The 27,444-nt window shown below is 45.1% G+C and overlaps 1 protein-coding gene across 3 annotated transcripts in view; it reads right to left on the bottom strand.

Moving 5' to 3' along the window:
• The window catches only part of LOC115396391 (plectin-like), a 131,661-nt gene that overhangs the window by 41,805 nt on the left and 62,412 nt on the right, over nt 1-27,444 (bottom strand). For 2 of the 3 annotated variants that reach the window (XM_030102261.1, XM_030102263.1), the window contains exon 1: nt 16,830-18,746. The exons of the other annotated variant lie outside the window; for it this stretch is intronic. In XM_030102261.1, coding sequence (XP_029958121.1) covers nt 16,830-18,033 — 1,204 coding nt within the window. In that variant the 5' untranslated portion in view covers nt 18,034-18,746. Of the gene's footprint in view, nt 1-16,829; nt 18,747-27,444 lie in introns of those variants that run through there. 3 annotated transcript variants of the gene reach the window in all.

Genomic DNA, 27,444 nt, shown 5'->3' with positions numbered 1-27,444 from the left:
TGGAACACTCAGATTGTTTCCACGTGAGGTTCTAGTATGCTGTTCTCATAAGTGTACCTTTATTATTGATTTCTTGGACATGAACCCAAAAAGATTTTGTTCTCAAATTTTCATTCTAAATTTCCAAAACCTTTCAGATGAACGTCTCTGAATGTAGAAATATTTCTAAATTAGTGCCTCTTGACTTCTGCAATTTCAAGAGTTTATTTGAAAAAGGTCCAAAATTATACAGTTCGCTTCAGCTATTTAAAAATGTAAAACACAAAACTGAGCATGGGAAAAAAAACTGCCAAAGACTGTCCCGCAGATTGCTGTGTATTGAGTCAGAGTGTCCGCAGTAAGACGACTACAACAGAACAATGTGTCTCCACCTCCCACACTAAAGCAGCGTTATTAACTTTTCTTTATCTTGGAGTGGTTCCATATTGGGCTGAACAAAACACTTCAAATGTATTGTTAGTGATATTAACAAGACACACATCAAAAGGTATCAAATAGCAAAATTATCGTTTGTTGCACTCTGTATTAATGCTCTGTAAATGGAAAAAGATAGCATTATAAATAAACAGTCTGAGTAAATCCATAAAAACTGGCAGATGAAGAAAGACAGAATTAACACCGGTGGTGTAAATCAGGGCCAAGAGAAAGAGCACTGTTACACTATTTTTATCTCAATATTTAACATTTTTGCACACCCCCTCTTCAACTAATACCAAGCATTTCTATGAGCTCTTTGTATTGTGGGTCAACCGATCAGTCCAACACGTAACCCGAGACCTATTGATCTAAATTAAAGTCATTGATGAGCCTTCAAAGATGTAAGAAGGTGAATCCTACTTTCTCCGAATCGGCTCACTGGATTTGGATTTTTTTGTAATTTCAGTGACAAGTCTCAACAACCGCTGGATGATGTGCTCGCTCACATTCCTCCAAAACTAATCACAGTCTCATAGTATCCAGGTACACCCCTGTTCAGGACTGACTTCAGCTAACCGATATGCTAAATTTGGATGGTGTGAATGGTAATTATTAGTTTTGCTTAGGACAAGAACTTGTAGATTTCATCTGAAAACCTGTGTTTGGATTCACTGCAGTCCTTTGATGTGGTTCCCAGCGACTTCTGAGTCGCTAATTTTGCAGCTACAACGCGATTAAACACCTCCGTCTGCTTTAATTGTACCATTTAATGTAAACCCGAGCATTACGTCGCCCCCGTCACTGTTTATAAAACCTACACTTCGCTAATGCATCCCAGCAAACACATGGTTGAACCTGCAGCCACTTTAGAGGACAAGAAAAACCAGTGTTTAGGCGGTGGGCGACTGAAGAAGCTAATTAGAGCACAAAGCATCCTGAGAATGTGTCATTATGGGTTTAGAAAGTGCTGAATCGCAGAGAAAATACACGGGTTCGAAGAAGAGGGAGGGAGGACGCCTTTCACGGCAGGGATCAGCTCACCCAGACCAGATTATTTCCCCATCTCCCATTTTTACCCCGCCGTCTTGGTCAATTCAGGTGAAAGTCTAAATTTTTACAATAACATGCGGTCACCGTGCCTCATAGAAAAGGAATGCTGATAAAAAAAGTGAGCAGAGGAACCACACCCAGGATCATCACTTCTCTTTTTTTTTTTTAACCCCGTAAAAGGTAAAACAGGAGGCGGAGGAGAAGTGTGAGGAAGAGGAGGAAGGGCGAGGTCACTGCTGCACATGTCGGATCTCATTTTTCTGTTTTTAGTCGGAAATCAAAAGCAATGAAATCACTGCTGTGAGCTGAGTGCAGAGGAACCATTGATGGATCTGCTGAAATCCCATAGTACAAAGATGACAAATTGCAAAGTGTGGACTTCACGGGAACACACAGTCAGGAGGGTGTGCTAAGTATAGTTAACAAAATAAACTGTATATTTTTTTTTTTTTTTTTTTTTTAAGTTGAAAGGCACCGATGGATTAAACAATTATCTTTCCTTCCAGGATTGTTTGTGTCAGAGCTCAAGCCGATCTGGCTAACACGAATCAGTGTGTGCATGTTCAATCAGATCGCCGGCGTGTTTGTCGTGGTTGTGCCGTGACGCACCGACGGCGGACTTCAGATGATGTTGTCAGAATTAGACCCAACGACGAAGCCCGATTTAACCCCGGCCCGACCGGCGATGGGCTCAGCCGCAGCAGCTGAGGTTTAAAATAGCTGGAGCGGTGGGATTCGGAGGGCTCGGCGGAAAGCCCCACATCTGGGAGTGTGTCTGCTGCAAGTGTTTCATTTAGGTGAACAGATATGTGGTAGAGAGGGAGGGAGGGGAGGAAGACGCCTCAGCTGGGCTGCTGCTGTGTCTCCCTCTGCAGGTGGGAACATCCAGACAGGTTGGAGTCACTTGTCTGATTAACTCCAGCTCATCACACAGTGCTTCTAATAATAACAATTGAAAATAATAATCTTGAAAAACTAGACAGCTTTCGCTCCTCCATTGCTGCTGCCGCCCTTCACAAGTGACAAACTCCAAGCGTCTTATGAGGCGGACATGTGACCCCACATGAAGCATCCATCTTTATTGCCCAATGCAGCTCGTGTTACTGCAGGTTCCTCATTCTGCTGGTCATCCATTAATCCATCACTCCGACATGTGGCGTTTCCAGAAGCCAGCTCGCCCTCAACACTTTCCACACAGCCATGCAAATTCAGGAAAGAAAAAGAAAAAAAAAAGAAAGAAAGAAAAACAAGAACTTGAGGGTGGTTTCTATGGCGACGCATATAAACACGAGGCACCACATGCGTTGGTGGTCACTGTGACCGACTCTTACCCACGGCTGTATTTTTAGCTCCGGAGACGGAGGAGTCTCCTGGAATGGCAGCGGTTTGTCATGGAGAGGAAAACCCCATCTTCTGAACATTATTCTGCCCTCCTGGAGGAGGAGGCAGTGAGGGGAACTCACCACTAGATGGGGCCGATGCACAACCACAGGCTAATACATCTTTATAAAGTCTGCATGAATGAATGAGTGAATGCATCAGAGAACTATCATGTGCATGTCCAGCAAATTTAAATCTACGTGGTTAATAATTAAATCAAATGTGTTTTTGTCAGCTGGATTAATTCTAACTTAAAGCAGTATATGTGATTACAAATCCTGTGTGTATTTCTTCCCATGTCCTCGATGGAATTGTTCTTTGTTTTAAGTAAAGCCACACCTGCCGTCACAGACCTGTCAGCCTGCTGCCATCACACGTATAAATAGACACGGGTGTGTTTTGTTTTGATGCAGATCTGATCCAAGTAGGGCCGAAAGGTTATCATTAACATGTTTGTGGTTTGGAGTGTGTGTGTCAGTGTATTGCTGTGTGTGATTTTGCACCAGGACATAGAGCACACAGCGGAACGAAACAATAAAGGCATATACTGGAAAAAAAAATAGCAAGGATTATTATCAAAGGTATGATTATCAATGATTCTTAGCAAATGAAGACCTTTCTTTGAAAAAATAGCTGTAACTTAAATTTGGTTAAAATGGGTTTTTTTATGTATTCTTTATCAACAACAACAACAACAATTCTACAGATTTCTGTTGTAAATCTGGAGAAGGTTGTGTATTGTTCTACAACTTCACTGTTAAAAATACGGCTCTGGGGCATGAGAAGTGCCACACTGGAGGCAAAAGGAGCAGCAGTTCCTCACATGGTTCAGCAACTGTCCAAACAAAGCTGACGGCTTGATCTTTAACCACAGAGTGCTGGACTTCAGTTATATTCCACATTTTCACTGTTCAACGGCTTCATACTGCAAAAGACTGAAAACTGAACTGGGATAAATTATTTTTATGTGCACTGTGTGGATAATTCTCTGATGAGAGATTTATCATGATTTATTCACACTATAAAAAAAAAAAATGAACTTAGGAAACATTACTCAAACTGGGAAAATAAAACCAATTCTCAAAGCACAAAGACTTTGATGTAGCTGATTTCAATGTCGGCCATTATATCAGTAGTGCAGTGAGTCATGCTCAGGTGTTGGACCTCAGGTTAGAATCCACTGTTAACTCACCGATAAGGAGGCTGATATAAATTTCCTTGCAATAGTCTGTAATTAACATTTAATGCAATGTTTATCTTGATGATGGTTTATTAGACTGACGGTATGAGTTTCATTCCAGGTTATGAGTGAATACATCAAACCTGACACCACTTTTGAAAGTGCTGCTTTCTAACTGTAACGGCCGCTCACAGTCACTTGTTACCAGGACTTTACTGAGGTGTAGTTTGGGCCAAACAGCCTCATATCCATGAAACACTCAGCGTTTTCAGTCTGAAGGCCAGCGTCTTTATAACCGGGCGTTACATTTCTACTATCCTGAGACGTGTTGCTGCACCTCCACTGTTCCACTTTATGGAGACACTGCTGTCACATTTATAAGTGCTTCTTTCACAATCCTGACACAGACGTAACAGAGCAGCTGCCCTTCTGCAAGGGATATTACTGCAGTTCTGGACTTAAAGTTCAGAGAAATTGCAACAGCAACCAAAGGAAAACTACAAATGTCACAAGTTTCAAGATACACAGCTTCAATCTTGACTCAAATAAAAATATATTCAACAAATATGTCACCATTGAGACTATAATGAATCTAAAAATCCACAAAATTGACAACATATACCAGAAAATATACAAATAATGAATCTAAGGTCTAAACTCACAAACCGAAAGTTCCTTTCACTTTCATCTACACAACCCTGTATTGTCGCTTATCTGAAAAACAACACTGCCAACAATCAAGCTCCTCCTCACGCTGTCAAAATAAGTCAAGCATGGCCGCTCACCTGCAAAACACAGCTTTCTGTGCAGGTACCTGAGCCGCTCCTCGTACGAGCTCATCTCCAGAGGACAACTCCCTCGATCGAAGCGCCAACCTGCGTCCATTAGACATTCTCCGGACGTCCTGAAGCCGCCTCCTGACTTTCAGATCAGGCGCACTGAGCCAGCTGGTCTGATGGATGGAAGCAGGAACCACTTTCTGACAGGTGACAGGAGGCCCGAGGGCCCTGCCCCCTACCTGTCCTTTAATATATTTTATCTTTATAAAGATAACAGGCGTAAGATAACAGGTAGTTCAACATAGCTTTCAGGATGAATTCACTGTTTGGTATTTTTATGATTAACCACTGAAGCACTGTGGTTTAGTGTCTTAAGAACACAGTTGCATATTTCTACTTTCGCTTGTTTCCAGATGAATGATTACACAACCCGACGCCCATCCAGCAGCGTGTGTTCACTGCTCACCCTGATCAGACGGAAAATCCCACTGAAAACATCGATTCATGCTTTAAAAGGGGAGGTTTTGCTTTCACTATTGTTGGACATAATCCGGCCCCGAAGCAACACATGTGCACCTCCCAAGATAAGGCTGCGGGTGTTTTAGCACCCGCGAGGCTTTCCGGAGCCGACCTGAAAACCTAGCAGCTTAACATCGTCTCAGCTCCTCGACTTCCAGGAGTGCCGACGCATCCGAGCGCCACGGACGGTGAAACCCCGACTGCGTTAAGATTCCTGAGTCTCACAGAAGGAAACTGTAGACTGACAGATGCAGCTACCGCAACAGTTAACTTTAAGATGTGGTGATTTACGACGGGGCACAGCTGAGTGGGATTCAAAGGGAAAACAGGAGCTGAATGTGACGCGTCGACTTCTCTTGGAGCGCCGCTGTCCGACCCGGAGCCCCGCAGGAAGCACTGGACACACACTTTTCAAAGATGCAGTATGTCGTTTGGTGTTCAGACCAAAAGGTTATATATCACTGGTTCTACAGGTTATGGAAGGTGCAAAGTAATTTCAGTCAAAGCTGAATGACTGGAATTACAGTATAATAAAAAATTAATTTTAAGAGAGGAAAAACAAATGTTTGCAAAAAAAAGTTGAACTAAAACATTACATTTTTATCAGTTTCCACCAAACAAGTTTCTAAATAATGAAAAGACACCATTTATGTGGAAATAACTAATTTATGTTCAACCAAAAAAGAGTTTATTAAGTAATTTCAACATAATTTATTTAACTGCCAGGTTAATCTAACAAAACTGACAAACAGATTCAAAATGATAATGTCTCTTCTGAGGTGATTAAAGGTGTTTATTAATAAGAGCAAAAACATATTCTGTTGCTTAGGTGTATTTAGCAAGACAAACTAAACCGTAAAATTAAATCACCTAAATAAATGTGGCAACTACTACTATTTGTATTCACTGCAATCATTCTCATCACGACAGAGAGAGAAGCTTAAAATACACCTAAGGAGCCTGACCAAGTCAACAATTTCCACACAATGTAATTGAGTAAATTCATATTAAGACACCAGATCTGTGGTAGAAATAGTTGGTTAAAGTGTGACTCACAAGGAATAATTTTGTTGTCACAGGTGCCATTTGCTGGATTAGAGTCTTTATTATTTCTTAATGTATTCAGAAACAAGTTAAAACTACATTTTACTGGCTATCTATCAAACTGACCATTACTGGCAGGTTTTTCCATCTAACCAGAGCCAAGTCTGGACATGCAATACCACTTTGTACCACAAGACGGAGTAGTGAGACAGACCACTGACTGGAGCCCAAGACAATCATTTTATTAAAATACGGTTTTTTAATAGCTAAATAAATCCACATTTTTCTTCTTTGAGCTCATAGAGGATGTCGAAAAAAGACATTCATTGCAGATATATGAGCATCTTTCAGGAAACCACATGTGAACACAATACGGACCAGGGTGTGTTGGGACCCCCTTAATGGGGGTCAGCAGGGGTATAAATAAATGACCAGTTCACCACCAGATGTGTGTGTGTGTGACTCCTAAATAAGTCAGCACGGCGTGAACGGACCATCGGCGCTCCACGCGGCGTGTTCACTGTTCCCACAGGACATGAGAGCTGAATCCAAAACCTTCGCTGTTTATTTTATGACTCATGCCAACTGGTTCAGCAACCACAATGATGTTGCTCTTTTTTTTTTTTTCTGGTTGCTTTTTTTTTTTTAATAACGTCTGGGCTCACAAGGCCTGGAAAAAGCAGACAAACACACACTCTGTGTACAGTAAAGAGAGTAGCTGCTGGATTGTTCCAGTGTGGGAGTCCTGGTTGTTTCCAGGAAGAATGTGGCCTTTTCCATAAACCAGGCCAAAGCCGCAGCCAGGAGTCAACCATCGCCGCCCACACCGCTCCGTCCGGCCCCCCGGGTTGTTTCTAAAGGAGTGCTTGTGATTAAATTGCACTCGTGCCCCCAAGTACAGAATGCTGCAACCTTTACGGGTAAAACAGTCTGTCTGCCCACTTTCCACCAAATAAATATGGCTGGAACCAAAAACAACGTCTCAAAGTAAAAACAAAACAGCCCATAAACTTACAGAGTAGAACGTTTTGCTGCATTCATCCAAATTTTCCAAGTTTATATTGGTCTATGATTTGACGTTTCAAATGTGCAATTAGGAACATTTTATTCTATTACTGCATCAACATTTTTGCAACTGTTTGTCCAATTCAGCCTTTTTATTCAATAGATTTATGAGTCACGTTGCTCCATTTCACCAGTTTGATCAGGTCAAGCTACCGGACCAATTTTAAACATTTAAAACTCCTAGAACTGTAGGGAGGAGCCCCCTTCACGTCAAACAGGATAATTAACTTTACAGAGACATTCTTCTCTGTTCCTGTATGTGAGATCTGCAGTGAGAGCGTTCTCTAGTTGAAGGAGCCACCTGTCAACCCTGCTTTTGCACGCGGACCCCAGCTATGAAAATTCCTCACAGACCAATAATGCAAAGAAATGTAACATCCCATTAAAACAAGTTGTAGAAAGTCAGACGTGGAGGTGCTGTGACCCGTGAAGTTTAAACATGCTGAAGCACATCCTGCTGGGCCCCCCGGGTTCGACACAAGAAAGGTCAGGGTTCAGGAGAGTGATGCTCCCCGGTGTGTCACACAGTATTTACAGTTTACCTCGGCCACGCCCCCTTCCTCACGACCTTTCCGACGACCCAATTCCAACGTGGTCAGAGGAGAATGTTACAATTCGTGTTCCCACCTCCGCACGCACGGCCCGGGGGCGGCGGCCGAACGTATCCAGCTACAATCGGGACCAGCTCCGCTCTGCGGCGGCGGATCTCCACTCTGGTAATGAACGAATGGCAAAGGGGAGCTGGTGAGTGGATATAGGACAGAGCTGTCATCATGGAGGACGGGTGCCAGGGGAAAAGGGGGACAGCTAAGACCAGAAAGCCCCATGACGGTCCTGGACCGAAGAGGGCAGATCAGCGTGAGGGGACAGCTGCATTAACCCCTCGGGATCCCGGACGATAAAACATTATCGGAGAGGACATGACGGACTAAATGGAAGGGCGAATGACATTAAATCAACTACATTTGAAGTGTGGTGCCATCAGTGATTAAGTGATCAGTGAGGAAATAAATACTGGATAAATCTTCTTTGTGGTTTTATTTATGCTGCATTTCAAACTGCCATAAAAAAAAAAAAAAAGGCATTCAAAATACAAAACACATTCAGGATACTTGTTCTCTTGGCTACTATTAAATGTCTTAAGCCACAATCTGAGGTATTTCTCAACATTAAGTCTATATTTTCTAGTTTTATGCAGGTGACTACAGTTATTGTGTATTAGTGTGAGCACAGAGCCCTTCAAAACCACACACACTTCACACATGTACTTGAGCGGCACCTGTTCAAACACAGATGTGAAATGATTTATGTTACTCATTTTTATCACTTGAGCACACTTCGTACAATCAGTTCCACTCACGACTCAAGGGCTGTAATCTCGCCTTAAGGACACTTTAGGACATGACCAGGCTGACGGGGGAATCTAACCGCTAGTCGTGGATTTGGAAAATGACCCACTCAACTAACTGAGCCCAGCTTTGTTCAACATGCTGCTCATGCTATGCTACATACCAAGAAACCCCTGGAGATGACCAGGATCCTTATTTAAAAAGAAAAAAAAAACAAGAAAAAAAAAACCTCACATGCAGAAACTTCTGACTGGCAAATCAGACCGTTTTTGAAGCTTTCGTTCTCTTTTAAAAATCTGACACCCAGTCTTATTTTCAAATCTATCTTAGACATAAAAAGCTAGCGAACAGTAACTTAAGATGACTTTCCTGTTCATGTAGCTTAAAATATTAAATTTAGATAGGGAGATCATGCAGAATTAAATAGAAATAACCACACATGCAAGTCAGGTCTGATAGCATCTGCTAGTTGGAAGTAGTGTTTTGTACAACACTGAAAAAAAACATAATTTCAATACATTTGGAAATGGCAAAGTTTTTGGAATAACTTTTGAAAACATAGTAAAGAGGACAATGTTAAAAACACAAGACCAAAAGCCTTCCTACCAGCATAGCTCACCATGTACACTGCTGTAAGGTCAGTTAAGGAACCAACAGGCCAAAACATGAGTCCACATCAAACACAGCTTAGATGCCAACACCTGCAAGCTCGCAGTGCATACGGCAGACCATCAGGATAATGCTAATGGACACACAACAAAAACCCAAGAGCCATGCTAACAACTTGGCTAATAGAGTTAGCGCACAATGGAGGCAGAGAAAGGTCCACTGACCATCAAAAAGGGTCACACTAACCATTATCAAGTGTTCAAGTGCAACGACTTTCACATTGAAGATAGAGCTATCAAAGTGTTTCGAGTGAACGCACACGTGGGTTTCTCCCTGCTGAGGACTGGCAGGACCTTCAGCCAAGCAGGTGTACTAACCCAGAGAGAGATTTATAGGACACACTCAGGCCTTTGATCCACGACTAAACATGACTGGACAGGATTGGAAGGTTACCGTACAATAGCATTGTTCACACAACGCCACTCCTCCGCCATTCTGTCCCGGAGCAGAGCCGGGCTTCCATCACTGAGGCCCACCAGACTGACACGTCTCCAAGCCTACAGGACGGTGCAACCGGAGCCTGATCGACAGCCTCCCACGCTGTCTGAGCCTAATGAGTGCTAATCTCTTAAAAGCAGCAGGTAAGTTCAGACCCTTCAATCAGCAGGTGGCGACACGGGAGTGTGAAACAGGCGCGCCGTGGCCCAGAGGAACCTCCGAGCAGAAACCGTGGACAGAGACTGACAGCTCTCAAGGTTGCACATGACTAATGCAGAGGGTAAACATGCCACACGTGAAACCGTGCAGTGCATGGAAGCTTGTAGTGCGAGTAATGTGACCCCATCAAGTCAGTGTCAAGAAGAACTTGAGAAAAACAACACATCGAAAACAAACTAGATGAGAAACTGCAATGACAATACTATCATTCTTTTGAGAAATGCGGGTGTGGTTTAATCTTGGTGACTAGTTTCACCACATCTTTCCATGTTACTACTAGTTTTTAAAACATTTGGAGTCACTAAATGCCCCAAAGCTACCAGGGCGGGGTTGACAGGCATTCGTTAGAAGAGGAAGATAAGGTAGAGTAGAAGAGATGATAAACTGGGCAGTCATGACAGTTGTTCATTCACTGGGAGGGGAGAAAGAGGGAGATGCCCCAGGCAGGAATTCCAGCTGTTTTTTCTCCACCTCAAGACTCCCAGTGTCAGATACCTCCCCTGATTCAGACAGATACCACACTGGTCAAACTCAGGTTTGTTTATCATGCAAAACATTTTGTATTTTCAAGCACTCTGTCAGCTCAACTAAGCAACAATCTTCTCAGCTGTTATCTACGCTTAACTAACAAGATGACCTTGTAATTCCAACATCCACCTCATTTTATTACCACACAGAGGTGAGTCTGCTATCTGCATTCCTGAACGACAAAGAATAGAGTCAAATCTGGTCAAACCGACTGTAACCATCTCAAGCCGATCCCTTTTTTATGTCTACAGTAAGACGATAGTGTGATTATCTCGACCGTGTTCAGCTCAGAAGTCAACTCCAGGAGATGCCCCGGCACTCGGGCAGCTGGTTGTGATTTTATGGCGCTCTGAAATAGTTCAGACAGACAAACAAGACCGTCTCTCTCTCTCTCACACACACAAACACACACATACAAAAACATTCTGAATCAAATTCGAGCTTTGGGAGATATCTGGCATCCATCAGAAAAGCACAGGAAGGGGGGCGTGGATGTTGCCCACCCCCATCCCTCTTCGTCACAAGTCCCTGCCCTCATTGATTCCCGTCTACAACTGATTAAAAACAAATTTTAAAAAGAAGGAGGCAGCCAACTGCATGCCGAATTTCAGTTTTGTCACACAAGTTAGATAAATTTAAATATGAAATACAATCTGAGCTGCACTTTGACGGTGTACCCGTGCCCCTCCCTGTACTTTTGGGGTGCAACAATTCAGCACAGAAACACAGCAACACTAAACACCCAGAGATTCCACAGCCGGCAGGCGGACACATTTAGACAAGATACGGACACACACAGCAAGTCCACTCTGTTAACCTACCAGGTATGATCTTCATCTAAGAGACGGTACAGAGAGGAAGAGGAGGCGAGGGCGAAGAGAAAGAGAGCTGGACAAGAAGCTGGAGAGACGGCGACAGGAGAGCGCTCCTGTTTGTTTGCTGCCCTGTTTCTCCCCTGTGTTGACTTTTGACAGGCTGCGCCTGCTGCTGGGATCCGTCAGTCTGCTCTCCTGTGGCCAGGGGAGGAGGGACGACAAGACTGGGGGAGAGGGGCCGGGGCGAAGGGGTAGGGGAGGAGGGGGCTCGCAGTTGACCGAGGGTTATAAATATCCACTAGAGCCAGATGATCGCACAGTATCACACTTAGAAACTGATGGAAGAGCTCTGGCGGGACTCTTGGCCACACTCGACCATTGGAGACACACACAAACACAAACAGCACCTCCCGCCGCCCCTCACGGTCTTTGATGATGCTGGTGGCAGCAGCTTCATTCTGTGATATTAAACCACTTAACCTCATTACCGTATGCCAGGATCAGCACTTGGACATAATATCGCGACTTCATCCAAAAATAGGCTCGATCCGATTGAGCCAGAAGTTCACCGATCCAACAAAATGTGGAAATCATCAAACACTCAGTTATTTAAACTTCCTTAGCTTTGTTTCTGACTGCCCTGATGCTCACGCTGGTGCCATTTCTCAGTGACGCTTCTGTTTCTCATGAATTAAAAAAAAAATTGTGTAGTCATACAAGCATAAGTGAGATGAGTTTAACTGGATATGTTCAGCGTCATTATGGGAAAAAGCCCCTGGCAGCAGTGCTCAGTAAACAAAAATAGCAACAACAAGTAAATATGAAAACTGAGAGCAAACACCGATGGAAAAGTGACAGAATCGGAGCTCAGTGATGGACACGGCTCGGGCCCCCAGCGTACATCCCCCCCGTCGCTTCTGGGATCACAGCAATCCACAACATTCTCTAAATATAGCAAGTTCTAATATATGCATATGGCTCTGGCAATTGTGCCGCTGACAACTGGCCCCGTTTCTCCATAATGCTGAGAGCAATTCCACAGCGGTGTCTGGAGAGCACGGTCCAGCCTGGACGGACGCTCCCACGGAACACGGACACTATAGATGGAAGTCCTGCAGCGAAATGAAAGGGCTATACCGAGAAACCTGAGGGGAGGATTTAGCAAGAGGATCGCAGGGAATTCCTCCATCAACATCCTCATGTGCGACATTCCCGAACTCCTGAACTGAACGAGAACTTCACTCACACATCACCCATGTTAGGACACATAGCTGAAAGGTATTCTGGGCTTGTGCCCAGAGGGGGGGGGAGGGAACCTCACATCTTGCTCTACGGTCGTATTGTGGGTACATCCAGCCATGTAAACACTGCCCTCTTCAAGTCTGTCGTGACCAAACAGGTGGTCAGGGGTCTCCTGAGAAAATACACGGCGGGGCAGGTGTCAACTGTAGAGCGCAGTAAAACTTAGCTGCGGTTAGAACTGACGTCAGGTTTTAGCTACAGTCAGAGCCTCGTGCTGAAAAAAGGTCCAGTTTTGGCTAAACTTAGCTGCAGGTTACAATGGTTGACGCCCATGTATTAAACTCTCAGATGAAGTCTGAATTAGGGATGAATATTCCCACTCAATGGCGAACATGTGAAAGATCGGGGGGAAAAAGAAATCTCCCTCCAGCTCTTTTCTCAAGTTTGAAGTCATGCTAGCACGGCCCAACACGTATCATGGGAAATGACTAACGTCATAAGCATCCGGGCCAAACCCTCAATATATTCCACATGTTATCGATCCCTCCCTTTCCTGAGTTCGCTCTATGGCGAGTCAAATGCTCCAGCAGATTTCGGACTCTGAGACACAGTCCAGCCTCTTCTCATTATGTTGCAATCAACTCCTTTTTAAATTTGATATCGAGCACTCTCTGCCCTCCAACACAGCAGTTCAAAGTGGAAACTGTGTCGGACGGCTGCACGCAAACAGCTAATGGGGGGGATTATGTTTTAGAGGCTCATTACTATCTGTAGCTACTTCACCGCAAGCTGTATTCTTTCATTGCTTCATCTGTTCTATGATTTATTTCAATGTCTCAATTATAACCGATGAGCGTCGGAATCGGTTTCGACCACGTGGCGTTCAGGTTATCTGTGTCACATTTCCAGAGTACAATACCAAAGCCGTGATACAACCAGAGCTGCCGTGTCAAGTTTCATTCGGGATTTTCAACACTGGCACACGGTGTATCAACGTCGCCCCACTGTCAAAATGTTTGCTTGGCGTGTGTGTCACTTTGTGAAATGCAGACCGACATGTTCTGACGCTCGACCAAATATCAGGAGGGATTTCACAAGAGCAGTCAGCAGTAACAGATAGGGCACGGCGGCTAAGGTCGTCCACGGATTCAACTCAAAATCCCACTGCTAAGATTCAGAGCGCTTTACGGTTTGTCTCCATCTATGTGTTAAAACCAGGAGACCTCCAGGCCGCCTCAGCGTTTGACCCCAGTGCTACGACCACCGGAACAATTCTCCTCTCCAGCTGCTTTTCAAACCCACCTTACATCTTTTTCACACCATCTGTAACAGCTCATTCGGTCAGAGTTTGCACTCTAGTTGTTTTTGGCTTAATTTTGGTCATTTTTTTGGGTTTGCCAAGGCAGGGTTAATTTTTTCGTTTCTTTTTTTAAGTGTGGGAGGATTACCCTCACAGAGCTTGAACTATATTGTTTTCCATGTAATCAGATAGCACTGTTGACAGCTGTTAGGGTCCATGGGGCAATTGTTGAGCTAGTGAGATGCTATTAAATATCTGATAACTTTAAATAGAATATAATTACTTGCGAAGAATTCAGTTCAGCTTTTTTTTAAATACATCAATAGATTTAGCTTCCACTGATGTGATGATGATAAAAATGAGGAAGACACACCCAAAAAGTTCTAATTTAACAACAGAAGCTTCAACTTTAGACATGCAAATGAAAGGGATTTTTTTTTTTTTTATGCAACTAAAAAAGTTCAGGCTCATAAATCCAGCTCTGAAATCTGAGAGTGGCCCGAATGAGTCACTACAATGAAATGATGTGCCACCATAATGAAAGACGCCGGGCTGCAGCACACTGCGGCCGTTCATTTTGACCAATCAAGCAAGAATGCAGCGGGCATGGCTACGGAGATGAAAACACGGAGCAGCTCGTGGCCTTTCTGGGATGTGACTTTTCCCTAATTGCCCCCTTGGTGCCATGTGTGGGCAGCTTTCAGAGTGGACCCTCAGAAAGCCTGTCCAGTTCCTGCAGAGGCACTTACTGCAGCGCCGGTTGTTGTTTCAGCCGCCTGCATTCAAACGGAAAGGCACAAGTGTCACACGCCATGCGTTTCCTTGAAATCTAAAACCCTTTGTTTGGAAAGCAGCATATTTGTGGCGCAAGTCAGACTTAATTTTTTTTCAAAATGCTTTCCGTTTTCCAAGTTTCAACAGAACCGATGCAAAGCAAGAGGGGAAGAGAAAAGCAGATGTAGCTAACAGCAAATATTCATCAAGGCGTGACTCAGTCTGCTGCTGACAGCCGTTTAATTAGCAGACATACCAAGAATGCCGCACTCGGAAGGATAACAGCACTTAAAGTAAGATCTCTGGAAAAGACAACAGACGTCTTAAGACGGGTTAAAATAGCTTTACAACAAGAGGGCAAGAAATGAAACACTAAATGCTCAACACGTGGTGCAGAAACGCTTTGTAACCTGGAGACGTATTCAGAGCTCTCAGACTGGAGCTGAAGCATATGGTCAGCATGTCGGATGGAGGCGGTCGGTAATGGACAGCAGATGTCAGCAGTGCACTGCCGTGTCCGCACATCAGACACACCAACACAATCACAAGTACAAACCTTTGTGAGCTCGGCCCAGGTTTTACACAAACTGCTCTAACGTTCACATATCTCTGTTTACATGCAGCTGCGTCTGTCGGTGTGCTTGTAAATTATTTGATCTCGCTGCTAAAGGAAAAGGAATCATTGGATAAAAGGCTGCTAATTGAATCCAGACCGGCCGTCACGTGTGGATCCAAACAAACACACCCATGGAGCAATGAGCAAGCTCCTCCAACTTCCTCGCTCTTTGTCCGTTGCTCACACCCACAAGAGGCAACGCCCCATCCACTCTTTCCCAGACACACTTTCCATTTAAAAAAAACAAAACATCCACATGATTGCCACAGTTCATTCCACTTCTGACAGTTGTGAAACTTCAGATGCCAGCCAAAACCCGTGAGTCACATGCTTCTATATCAATGGCAGATTCACTTCTGCAAAGCTTACCACAGTATCTCTCAATCTATTTCTCTAATTTGACATTGCACACAGTTTTGTTATCACAACTTTGCCCGAATATCTCCTGCATTCCACACATACCATTACATAACTCTGTGCAAAGGGCAGGCTTATCTCTCACAAGACAGCTCGGAGAGAACCGAGAAAACAGTAAGAAAAAAAAAAAAGAAAAAGTCTCACTGGAGCAATAACGGAGCAAAGCTCCCAAAAAGCACCACGCCTCCCATTTCTTAATCAGTCTGGCTTCTACTCATGGTAAACTGCCTCTTCAGAGAACAGGCGAGGCTGAATCTCAGCTAAAGCGGCCCCACCTTGTTGGAATGACGGCAGGTCTGCAGAATCTCACTGGCAAACACTCAGAGATGGCTCTAGAGATTTCACAGCTTTGTACATTACTCAATAAGACAGGAATTCCCCACCCTAGAAAAGCATTATCTATTTGTGTTTGCTTCCTTATTCATAAGAAATTAGAGACAGCATTGTCACAAATGAGTTAAACTCAACTTCATAAGAATTCTACTTGAACTGTAATAAAACTCCTCAAAGAAGCAGTAAAAGCTGCACTTGTAAACATCACCTGTCCTCATCTGTGTCACAATGTCTGTGTGAAAACACACCGCAGGGTGTGATCCTGCAGTGTTACTGATCCCCCATCTATTTAAACACACAGATAACTCAATCACACAGAGACCAAATCTCAAAGGTCTCATCTCAGCACCTCACAGAAACTGTTCCTCAAGAGAGGCTGCATGTGATCTGCATCACAAACTCCAGCTTCAAATCCGTAATACGAGACTCTTAAAGTCATGAACTGTAATCAAACCGCCCCAAATAATACTTTGGCAGAAAAGTCAAACACAATTACAGAATGCTTTTTACAGTTTCAAATGGTGTCAGTCTATGATAGTCACTTAATCGACTGAACCAAATGTGTTCTACCTGAGAACCTCCCACAAGCCAAAAAAAAAAAAAAAAGAGGTGGGAACCCTGAGGAAACTGCAGCCTGTGCACCGAGACTAAAGATAACGCAGGAAGTAGGTGAACTGGCACGCTGTCAGACTCACCTTCATTGAAGTTGGGCCATGTTTTCTCCTCGGGCTCCTCCAGCGAGTGGTCCCAGTCGGCCTCGGGCGAAGCCCCCTGTATGGTGGCGGCCGGCGCGCCCGACAAAAGCGCCCGCTCTATTGCAATTTCTTCCAGAACATCCATGTCCAGCTCCTCCTCCTCGCCCTCGGGTTGTACAGGTGGAGGAGGTGGCGACTGCCCCCCGGCTGCCTCGGGGCTGATGAGCTGCTTCACCTCCACTATCTCCTCCACCACCACTATTTTCCTCTTCATGGCGGCCTCGTCTAGGTCGGAGCCGTCTCCACAGGTGTCCCCAAGGTGAGGCTTGTCAGGCCGGGATACGGGCACGGCAGGAGAGGGTGTGTCCTCCTCCAAATCCTTCTTCTTCTCTCCTCTCTGCTTCGAGGCCTTCGAAACAGAGATCCTTTCCCCTGTGCTGCTCTCTGCTGCCTGAGTGGCCGAATGTTGTGCAACTTTGGGAGGCTCCTCCGGCTTGACGAGGGGGCTGGCCTGTGTCTGAGCTGCAGCTGCCTCCGCCGCTGCTGACGCCGATTCTCCGGCTGCGGGTGCTTCCCTCGCAGTGGAGGATGTTTCTAGTTTCGGAACCTCCCGCTTGATTTTTTCTGCTGGCTCCACCTCCCCTTTGTTTGCCGGGGCCTCAGAGAGCACAGCTGCAGCCTGCCTGACTTCCTCACTGCACATTCTTTCAGGAGTCATCTTTGGAGAAACATTAGTTTCTGCCGGTCCAGGGGCCGTGACAGGGCTGTCTTTTACATTTGCCTGGGGCAATGATGTAATGTTAGTGGATGGCAATGATTCTGCTTGAGGCAGAGAGGCAGGCTTTGTGTTTAAGGCTTCTGACTGTGGCGTCTTAGCCTGTTTTTTCCCTTTCCCCTTCTTTTTTCCCTTCGAGGGTTCCTCTGCAGCTTTCACGGTACTCATAAGGGTTTTAGGCTCAAGTGTGGGTTTCTGCTCGGACTGCAGCGCCGGGGTTTGGTCTGCAGGTTTAGGGCCTGCATGCATGACTTCCACTTGGCTGATTTTCTGCACCGTCACCGTTTCCACTGTGGTGACGGTCGTTCCCTCAGACTTCACTGGCTCCATCGCTCCCTCAGGGCGTAATGGTCCTTGGGTAATCTTACTCACAGTTTTTTCCTCGGGTTTGTTTTTTGCTTTTACATCCACAGGGGGCGCTGAAGGCATCTGGTCTGAAGGAAGGGAAGTTTTCACTGAAACCTTCTCCTTCTGTTTAGGCACTTCTTTTATTTGCTCCCGGTCAGTGTCTTCTTTGGTCTCAGTTTTGTTTGTCTCTGCAGTTATTTTATTAGAAGCCGCAGTTAAAGGTTCTGATTTAGCCTTTGCTGTGGGCTGGGGGGTATTTTCTGCCACTTCCTCCTGGGACTTGCGTGCTGAAGGTGATTTTGGCTCCACACTCGAGTCAGCTGGCTCTTCAGTACTGCCACTCTGAGTCAAGCCACCAGGAGACTTCTTTTTCTTCTTTTTAGATTTTGCGCTCCCCTCGGTCACCTGTTTGGGTTCTTTCTCCACTTCAGGGGCGATGACATGCTGAGATGAGTCGGGCTCTTTCTGCACCACAGCAGAAACTTTAGCAGCTTTTTCTGGTAGTGGCGTTTTATCTTTCTTGACACCACCTTTTTCCTGCGGGGCAGCCCCCTCTTGTAAAGCTGCTTTCGCTGTGACAGGCTGTACATCTTCAGCAGCAATTACAGGCACAGAGGGAGTCGAGCTAATGACAGTTTTACTTTCTCCTGTATGTGACTCAGTTTGGGGAGTTTGGCGTTTCTCCTCTGCAGGTTTATTTGCTTTCCGGAGTTTCCCTTCTTTGAAATCCTCACTCACAGGTTTAGCAATGGCAGCAGTGGAGGTGTTGATATTAGTAAAGGGCGTGGTGGTTTTCTTAGCAGATTCCACAGAAATGATCACTTGAGAGCTCATTTCAGCTGCAGCATTGCCCTCTGCAGGGTGAACCGGCTCTACAGTCACCTCTGTAATCACCTCGCTGAAGGTTTGAGCAGATTCTGTGATCAGAGGGGCAGCTGTGGCAGCATCACTATGAAGCTCGAGGCTTTTCTGAACCGGCTCTATTTTAACCACTGCGCTGGGCTTAAGATCATCATTGTCTGCAGAAGCAATGGTTTCCACAATCACCTCTTCTTTGGAAGTTTTCTGAACCTCTTCTATTTTAATTACAGCGTGCGGCTTCAGCTCATCATTCACCTCTTTAGCTGCAACACCACTGGCCACAGACTGAACTGGCTTCTCAATCACCTTTTCTTTCTTTTCTCTGACACCTTCGGATTTTGTGACAACGGGCGCTTTTGAGGTTTTCTGAACGGACTCTATCATAATGACCGCTTCGGACTTCGAGTCATTGTGCTCTTCAGGTGCAGCATTAACGTCTGTGGATTTAACTGACTCCAGGGTTATCTCCGTCACTACATCTGCAACACTTCGTACAGATTCTGTGATCAGAGGGGCAGCGGTGGCAGTATCACTATGAAGCTTGGAGCTCTGCTGAACCGGTTCTATTGTAATGGCTGCTTGCGGGTTGAGATCATTGTGATCATTAGCACCAATATCTGAATATTTAAGTGGCTCAACAGCCACCCTTGTCTTCTCTACTCTAACAGATCTTGTGATAACAGAGGTGGTGGTTTCTACTGGTTCTACTGTAATTGTTGCCTGTGGCTTAAAGTCTGCATTTGCCTCCTTAGCTGTAGCAGGAGTGTATGTAAATCCATCTGGCTCAGAAATGACCTTTCCTGTTTTCTCCTCTTTGACATCCTCAGACTTCGCTGTCACGGGGGCAGCTCTGGAGATTTGCTGAACCGATTCAGCTGTGATTTTGGCCGTCTGCTTCAGCTCGTTTTTCCCCTCTTTATCTGTGGTAGTTTTAACAGGCTGAACAGCCAGTTTAGTCACTTCTTCTTCAACTGGTTGAGTGATGGCGCTGATGGCTGTATTAGTCTTAACTTCAGAGGTTTTCTGAACTGGTTCAGTTACAGTTGCTGGTTCAGGTTTTCGGTCTTCATTTGATTTCTTAGCGGCACCATCAGTGACATCAGTACCTGCAGACTTAACCGGCTCCAAAATCATCTTTTCCATCTTCTTGTCTTGAGTCTTCCCTTCCTTCACTGTTGGTTCAACTGCAGTTTTGAGCTCTGCTGGTTTAACTGGATCCGAAATGGTCTTTTTGGCCTTCTTTTCTTTGACGTCCTTGTTAGTGATAGGAATGGTAATGTCAGTGTCAGGAGGAGCTTTGGAGATTTCCTGGGCGGATTCCATCATAACAACTGTTTTGGGCTTTACCTTTTCTTTTGCTGTTTTAGGTGTTGCATCAACATTGGCCAATTTAACAGGATCTACAGGAAGAACTTGACTGGCATCCTGAGCAGATTTTACTGAAGTTACTGGTGTGGAGTTTTCTTTGTCCCTCGTTTCCACTTGATCAACCTCCGCAGATTTAACGGGTTCCTTGTTTGCTGCTTTTGTCTTGACCTCTTTAATATCTGCCTCTGCTGGTTTGATGACGGCAGGGGTGGCAGTGACAGCGTTAGTATGAGCCTTTGATATTTCTTTAGCTTGAGAACTCACTTTTCCAGAGTCAGCTGTCATCTTGTTTTCTGCAGATTGTGCTGCATTCATGGTGGGAACCGTCACCTTTTCCTTTGCATCTTTAGTAACACGTTTTGTGAGGACATTTGAGGCTGTAGCAGGGCTCGCAGGGGTCTTCCATGTTTCCTGAGTGGATTTAACTGTGTCCCTGGGAGACGTCATTGGATCTGCAACCACCTTTTTAGTCTTCTGCTCTTCGCTCTCCCTGTGAGGAAGCATTGTGGGAGCCGACACGCTCTGGATCGCGTCACCAGACCTAATGGAAGGTTTTTCATCAGTGATCTTCGGTCTCTCCTTATTTGTTTTAGGAGTGGCAGGTTCAGTTGGGATCTTTGATGATGCAGCACCTGGAGTCTCAGACACAGCAGCTGCATTTAAGGGCAGGGCTGTGTTGGAGGATGACAGAGTGGTCGGTGACACTTCCTGCTTCAAAGCAGAAGCAGAACTTGGCATCCTCTCCTTTTGGGCCTGCATCCCTCTCTTCTCCTCTGATGGAGCTGGCCTCTCCCAGCTCCTATCGGGCTCCCGGAGACCCGCCGATTTCATCCTGGTCTCCTCTGTCGCGGTTGCATCACTTCTAAAGTTGGCGCCCCTCCTGAACAGAGGCTGACGCTGGTCCTCCATTTCCCATGATGCTTTTGGCCTAACTGGTTCAGCAGCTAGTGGACGACCCCTAAATCTGGGGGTCCTGTCAGAGTAACCTTCTCTCTCCCCTGGACCCGTCATTCTATGGCGGTAGCCTTGACGTTCTGCCAGCGCTTCTTGGCTCTCCACTTCACCTCTACGTCCTGGTTTCGGAACATAAGAAGTAGGACCGTCTACAGATTGGACCTTCGCCGCCCGGTGGGCCAGAGCCAGAGTGGCAGCTGGCTTTCTAATCCTCTGCAGAGAGGCAGGAACAATCTCGGTAGGCAGATGGAGGTAGTCACGCAGGTAAACAATGCCATCGTTGGTCAGGTACCAGTAGAAATGTCTCCAGGCAAATGTTTCCGTTACATAGCCTCTGGATTTCAGAGAGCCCATGGCACGGATGACTTGAAGGTTGCTCACATTTTGTATTTCTGGATGCATAATCTGTGGCCTCTTGTCCTTCTTGGCCACCATGACGCCATCTCGAAACAGCACTTCATAGATGGCCCGAAGGTCCCTGATGGGCATCAGCATTCCAGCAACCATTGTGCTTTTTGTCAGCAAACTCTCTTAAAGCAGAACTAAAATGCACAACATCAAAGAAAGAGGAATAAGATTGTCTCACAGATTGTTGAGTGAAAGAATCCAGTGGCAAAACCGGCTGTCACGTGTTCCCAAAGTCAATCAGAAAAGAATGAAACTACTAATCCTTGTGAGATTTTTTTCTTACTGTCTCTTCCTCTCGTTCGTGCCAAATCCTCGAGTTGCCGTAGAAAAAAGAAAAAAAAAAAAAGATATTCCTCTGTGAAATAAGACTTAAAATCAAGAGTCAGATGTTCCCCCACTAAGTTGAGAGTGGCTGGGAATGAACAGTCTCTGTACTGCCGAGATGGCAATGACAGAATGGAAGAGGCAGCGTGTGTGAGAGAGTGAGAGAGGGAGTGAGGCACACTTTTCAGCCCGGCTCCTCCCACCTTCTCTCCTTCTCTGTCTCTCTCTCCTAGGAAAAAAGTGGTATGGAAAAAAAATATCACGAAAGTAAACAGTCCAACAGGAAGTATAAAAGAAAAAAAAAGTGTCTGTTAAAAATTTAGGGAAATAAAGGAAGCGCAAAGAATAGCGCGACACACCTATGAAGTGTGTTTGAGCACATGTTCTGCGGCTCTGTGGCTTGAACGGAGACACCCACACGAACGAACACGCCTCCCATGTAATGTACACACACACACACCTCTAGAGACACACTTTGACTTGCTGACACAAACCTTCTGGCGTGTCTCACGCACTACTTCAATGAATGGGTTCTTCTGAACCCAAGCTTATGATACGAAAGAGAGACGACCAGTTGGCATACATCCATCCCACCGTGGAGCGACGAACCGGGCATACATGTAGGTTACTGAGTACAAGGTGTCTAGTTTTACACATTTCACGATCAGATATCAGTCAGGAACATTTACTCTACACACAAGGCGTGGCTTCAATGTGTCATGTTGCATGTTCTTTGAGTGAGGTGACATTTAAATAAAAAAATACAAACACCTTCTCAACAAAGACATCTACCGAAGACAAAACAAAACTGTCACCGATAGTCTGAACTATCAATAACTTTAATTCTATTCTTATCTGTTTGTTTGCAGGGTTTCCAAGTCACCATGACAAGCAGGCTGCATCGAGTAATCACCGTTTCCCTCTGCCGCTCATTAAAGTGATGCAACATGCTGTAAAGCGCTGTAAACTTCTGCTCCAGACTGCGGACACTGGGGCTTCCAGTGCTGCGCAACTATATAAAGAGCTGTGCATTATAGCTAACCTTTTCAGTGCTCCCAGAGAACATGATATCAGATTTCTATCCCGAGATCGTTTCTCCCTCCTGTACATCTGTCTCCCGCTCGTCTCTAAGTGTCAGAGGAAGCGTCCAGTCACGGTCAGCGTCCAGCAAACGGCGACACTACAAATAAAACTGCCATTCCAGGTTGAAGAACTTCTTTGTGTTACTGGAGAGATAAGAATAAAGCTGAGAGCAGGACACTGGGCTGAGAGCACAGTTGTGAAATTGCAGAGCAGTGGTGAATGGGCACCGAGGGAATGACTCACTCCCCCCTGTTCAAAACCACATGCGCGTTATTACGCATCCAAACACTGGCGGGAAAAAAAATACACTGTTTTCATTTTAATTGCCATGGCAACAGGCAAATGAAGGCAGCCAGTTATGAGTAAGCCACATATCCTCTTTCAGCGGAGAAACAGGCCGTAAATCCAGCGGCCCGGACAGCTGGACGACACTGTCACTGAGCTGTAAAGACATGATGTTTATAACAACCTCTGAGCACGGAGCCAAACTTTCAGCTGTATTCATGAAAACCAAATCACTGCTGTACATCCACATTAAAACACAAAAAACAATAACATCTGATGATTATTTCGGTGAAAGCGCCATTAAGTGTCATTAAATGTCTTCCACACAGTAAGTGAAGCCGATGACACCTGGTTCATCGGGTGGGGTGAGGCGATGCCCCAGGTCATGCACGTTCTCCTTCCACAGCTGCATACCTTGAGCATTTGTGCAACCTTCAGTGCCTGAGCGGGCTGGGAGGAGCAACAAACATTCTCAGGTCCCTTGTATTAGAAAGACATTCCTCAGCATTACGAAACAAATGTTTTATCATTGACAAGCCACAATTTGCCTGACACTAAAGCAGAGGGAGAGTCACTTGCATGCTCGTAAAATTTAGTTATGTATGAGCATGTGTGAATCTGCAAAGAGCTCAAGTAAATATTTAAACCACACTGGTTCTGAACAGAGGTGGAAAGACTACTTTCATACCTAAGTACTCCACTGATCAATGGCTTCGACTGGGCTCAATTACAGGTGGAAGTGGTCAAATCAAAGTATTAGATACAGCAGAACCACACACACATTGTCAATCTGACTATCAATAGCAATAACGTGAACTATATTACATATTATGGATGAAACTTTTATACAGCTTTATGTAAAAAAGATTGGAAATTCATTCTTTAAAAAAAAATTGGTGTACAGTATGATGTTGCAAGACTTCATCGTGTAAGTGAGTGGGTGTTGAACTATATACTTGAGAAGTACAAGCATCCAGAAATACTACTCAATTATCCGAATGACAGTCCGTGTGACTCATCACTTCCACCTCTCGCCTCTGAACTCTTTCAGCATCCAAGTTAAAAGATAATTAAAGAAGGTATTTAGAGAGCAAAACAATACAGACAGTCTGAGATGAGTTGACGGATTGCATATTATAATGCAAGCTTTGCACGCTGTAATGTCGGGTAAGTGGCATCAGTGTACATGATGCTCGGCTCTCTTGGCTGCATATCAGTGTGATTTCATGCACTGTTTATGCACAAAGTGTTCAGTGAACTTCAAAGTCCCAACAGTGACTCTTATCCTGGCTTGAGGCCCAGTCCCCTCAGCCATCCCAGTATTAAATATGCCAGCTTGAAAAGACATTCTGTGTCACCAAGCTTGACCATCTCTGCTTGTTCTGCATCCCGTGCTTTTCATCTGGGGGTTGCAACAGCAGAGTGCAAGTTTCATACAGCCTTAGTAACTTTATAAATGATCTGCAGCTGCTGGCTGAGAGGGAATCGGATATATTCTCACTATAGAAGCAATCCAATCCACTTTTATTCAGACTATAAACAGACAATGCTGCAGGGAGCAGACCACTAAAGGAAGGGCGACATGACTGAGTCTAGCAGATAATGGAGGAGCAGGTCTGTGGAGAAGAGTGACTCAAGGGTTTCTTGGTTTGGAGTTTGCTTTTCGCTGCCCGCTTCAAACCCTCCCCAGTCCGAGAATAGATGTGTCACCGCCAGCTGAAGGCGGTTGGCGGGCGGCCCGACGTAGAGGGGTCTATACACACGTGCCCTCCATGCTGATACCAGATCCAAGCCACTCCAGCCATTTCCAAGGAAAGTAAAGGTCAGCAGGGCCTTCCTTGCTCTCGCTGAATGACACATGTGCAACGTAAAGTGGTCCGTTACACTATGAATAAACTATCACTTTACAGTGATTTACAGTGGAGTGGCGTTGTGCAGCTTGTCTTAACACCAAACACCCTAAAAACTGCTGATGAAAACACCTTGAAGCACTGTAGTGCCTAAAAAAAAAAATGGCGAAGCGTTGTCCTTACTCGACCCCGTATTGTGACTTGCGCTTCTGTACGCATGACGAATCATTCTGCTATGCATGTGAACACCCGCTTTATCCAGACGTTAAGCCTGTTTTTATTTAAGGAGGACGTCTCCTGACCGGGTTCGGTGAGGCGACAGATCGCCGAGTCGGGGACAGCTGTGCCCTCTGACATAGCCGATGCATGAAAGAGCACAAATACCTGACCCGCCGATTCTGCTAAAATTAGAGGTTGTTGTAAACACCTTTATATGGAGGTCAGGGCTACCACCAAGCTATTTATAGGTTGTCCCTGTAATTATTGTAAAGCAATTCATATTGTTCGGTTAAAATATTATTCTCTAAAGTAACATGTAACATTTGGCAAGGCATTCGCCACTGGGAGGTAGAGTTCCTCCCAATGGCGAATGAGATGGTAGCTTTGTTGCCATAGGGATATGAGTTGTGCATCAGTGTGATTGATGTTCATTTTGAGAATGAATTGGAGAATGCTTTGTGTAAAGTTCATTTATTGCAACTTATGTTGACGATATAGTACACTTGCAACAAAACAAAACGAGAGTGCCTTAAAAAAAATCCACAAATCCCAGAAGTATTGGATTTTTAAAAGCAGTAACTTTCTCTATCACCCCTGTTACTCAAATACTGTTCACTTCATCACTTCAATTGCTAAGCAAGCAATAACTGGGACAAGCTGCCTGCCAAATATGCACTTCACGTGTACTTTATTTCAACAAATTCAACATAATGTCCAAATCTTCACCTATAATAGTCTCTCATCTTCATTCTAAGTCTAAGAACTCTTTCAGAGTTGGAGTGAATTGACAACTGATTGATCAGTGTGCACTGAGTGTTTGATGAAATAACTGACGGAGATGATTGAAAGATATGCACAGTGCAAATAGCAATAAAACTCAGAAGTTGCACTGCAGTGCATCACAGCCCCGACACAGCCGCCTAAAGATAGTGACTGCTCTGCATTGTGGGGATTGTAGAGCCCTCTGGGTAAGGACTGTGATATATTTAAATTTGATTATTATAAGATGCTGACTGTATAGGAGGCTCCCCCCTCCTGTAACCCCCTCGGACTGACCGGTCTGTGAGAGTCCTGCTCGAACAGCCGTGTCGATTAGCGCCAGAGCAGGCCGGGAGAGTCTCCTTTGAAACACAAGCAGGGTGAAGCTGCGAGGATTAACCCCCGCCGGTGACGGGTCCCCTGGTAACTCCAAATGAAATTAAGAAGATCAAGCGGGTGTAGCGCCCGAGGACTGAGAGAGATCTTTGTGTCCACGGGGACCAGAGATAAGTTTAAGTGGTCGGTTAGAAGAAAAACTACCACACACAAACCCACAGGAGAGCATTAACCACAGAAATGGCTCCAGACAAAGAGGTACTGTGTCAGGAACCTGTGAGCATGGAAGCAGAGAAGTGTCTCTGGCATTCCTCACTCTGCTGCAAAAATACATAATCAGTTGTCTGAAGATGTAAAGCAAAGAGAAAAACACAGCAGAATGTGAGGGAGACCTGCAGTTCAGAACAGAAGGGCAAGGAAAATAATGTTCTGAAATCAATCACCAGGTTATGGGAAAAGTTCTGCCAACTTGGACAACTTTTCTCCACTAATATATCTTTAGAGACACATGAGGGATTTTAAAAGTGCGTGTAGAAAGACAAGCCTTACATTAAAAAAAAAGTTACTAAAGAGGAATTTAGAGGTAAAAGTTCTACTTCAGTAATAAAACTGTGCCAGCATCCTGAGCTGAATGGACTACTGTATGAAGACAGAAAGAAAAGCCAGCTCTTGGCTCTCGTGTTACCAATACATGCATAAATACGAGTGGAAAATCTATAAACCGACATGTGTTTGAGGTGAAAATGACAGGGCCCCGCTTCAGTTCTCAACTCCAGTAGTCACGGATCATTCCGACTTCTCCTTTTCCAGAGTGGAAAGAGGATGAAGTCACAGATTATGTCTCCCTTCGCCCAAAAATAAGCCGGAGCGCCCAGACAAGTTTGCCAAGTCTCCCTTCATTCTCGTTTACCGTCTCTAACAAGCTGGGAATTAGCGGAGCGGTCCAGAAGTGTCCAACCTTACAACGCCCCCTGCAGTCTCCCAAAACCTGGACGGCGGCCCACCCAGGAGGGGGTAAACGAGGACAGACGGACAGCAGAGGATG

This window comes from Salarias fasciatus, chromosome 11 (assembly GCF_902148845.1).
Source record: "Salarias fasciatus chromosome 11, fSalaFa1.1, whole genome shotgun sequence".
Lineage (NCBI taxonomy): Eukaryota > Metazoa > Chordata > Actinopteri > Blenniiformes > Blenniidae > Salarias > Salarias fasciatus.
Note: the sequence above shows the minus strand (reverse complement) of the source record. Positions and strands in the feature narration are given on the sequence as shown.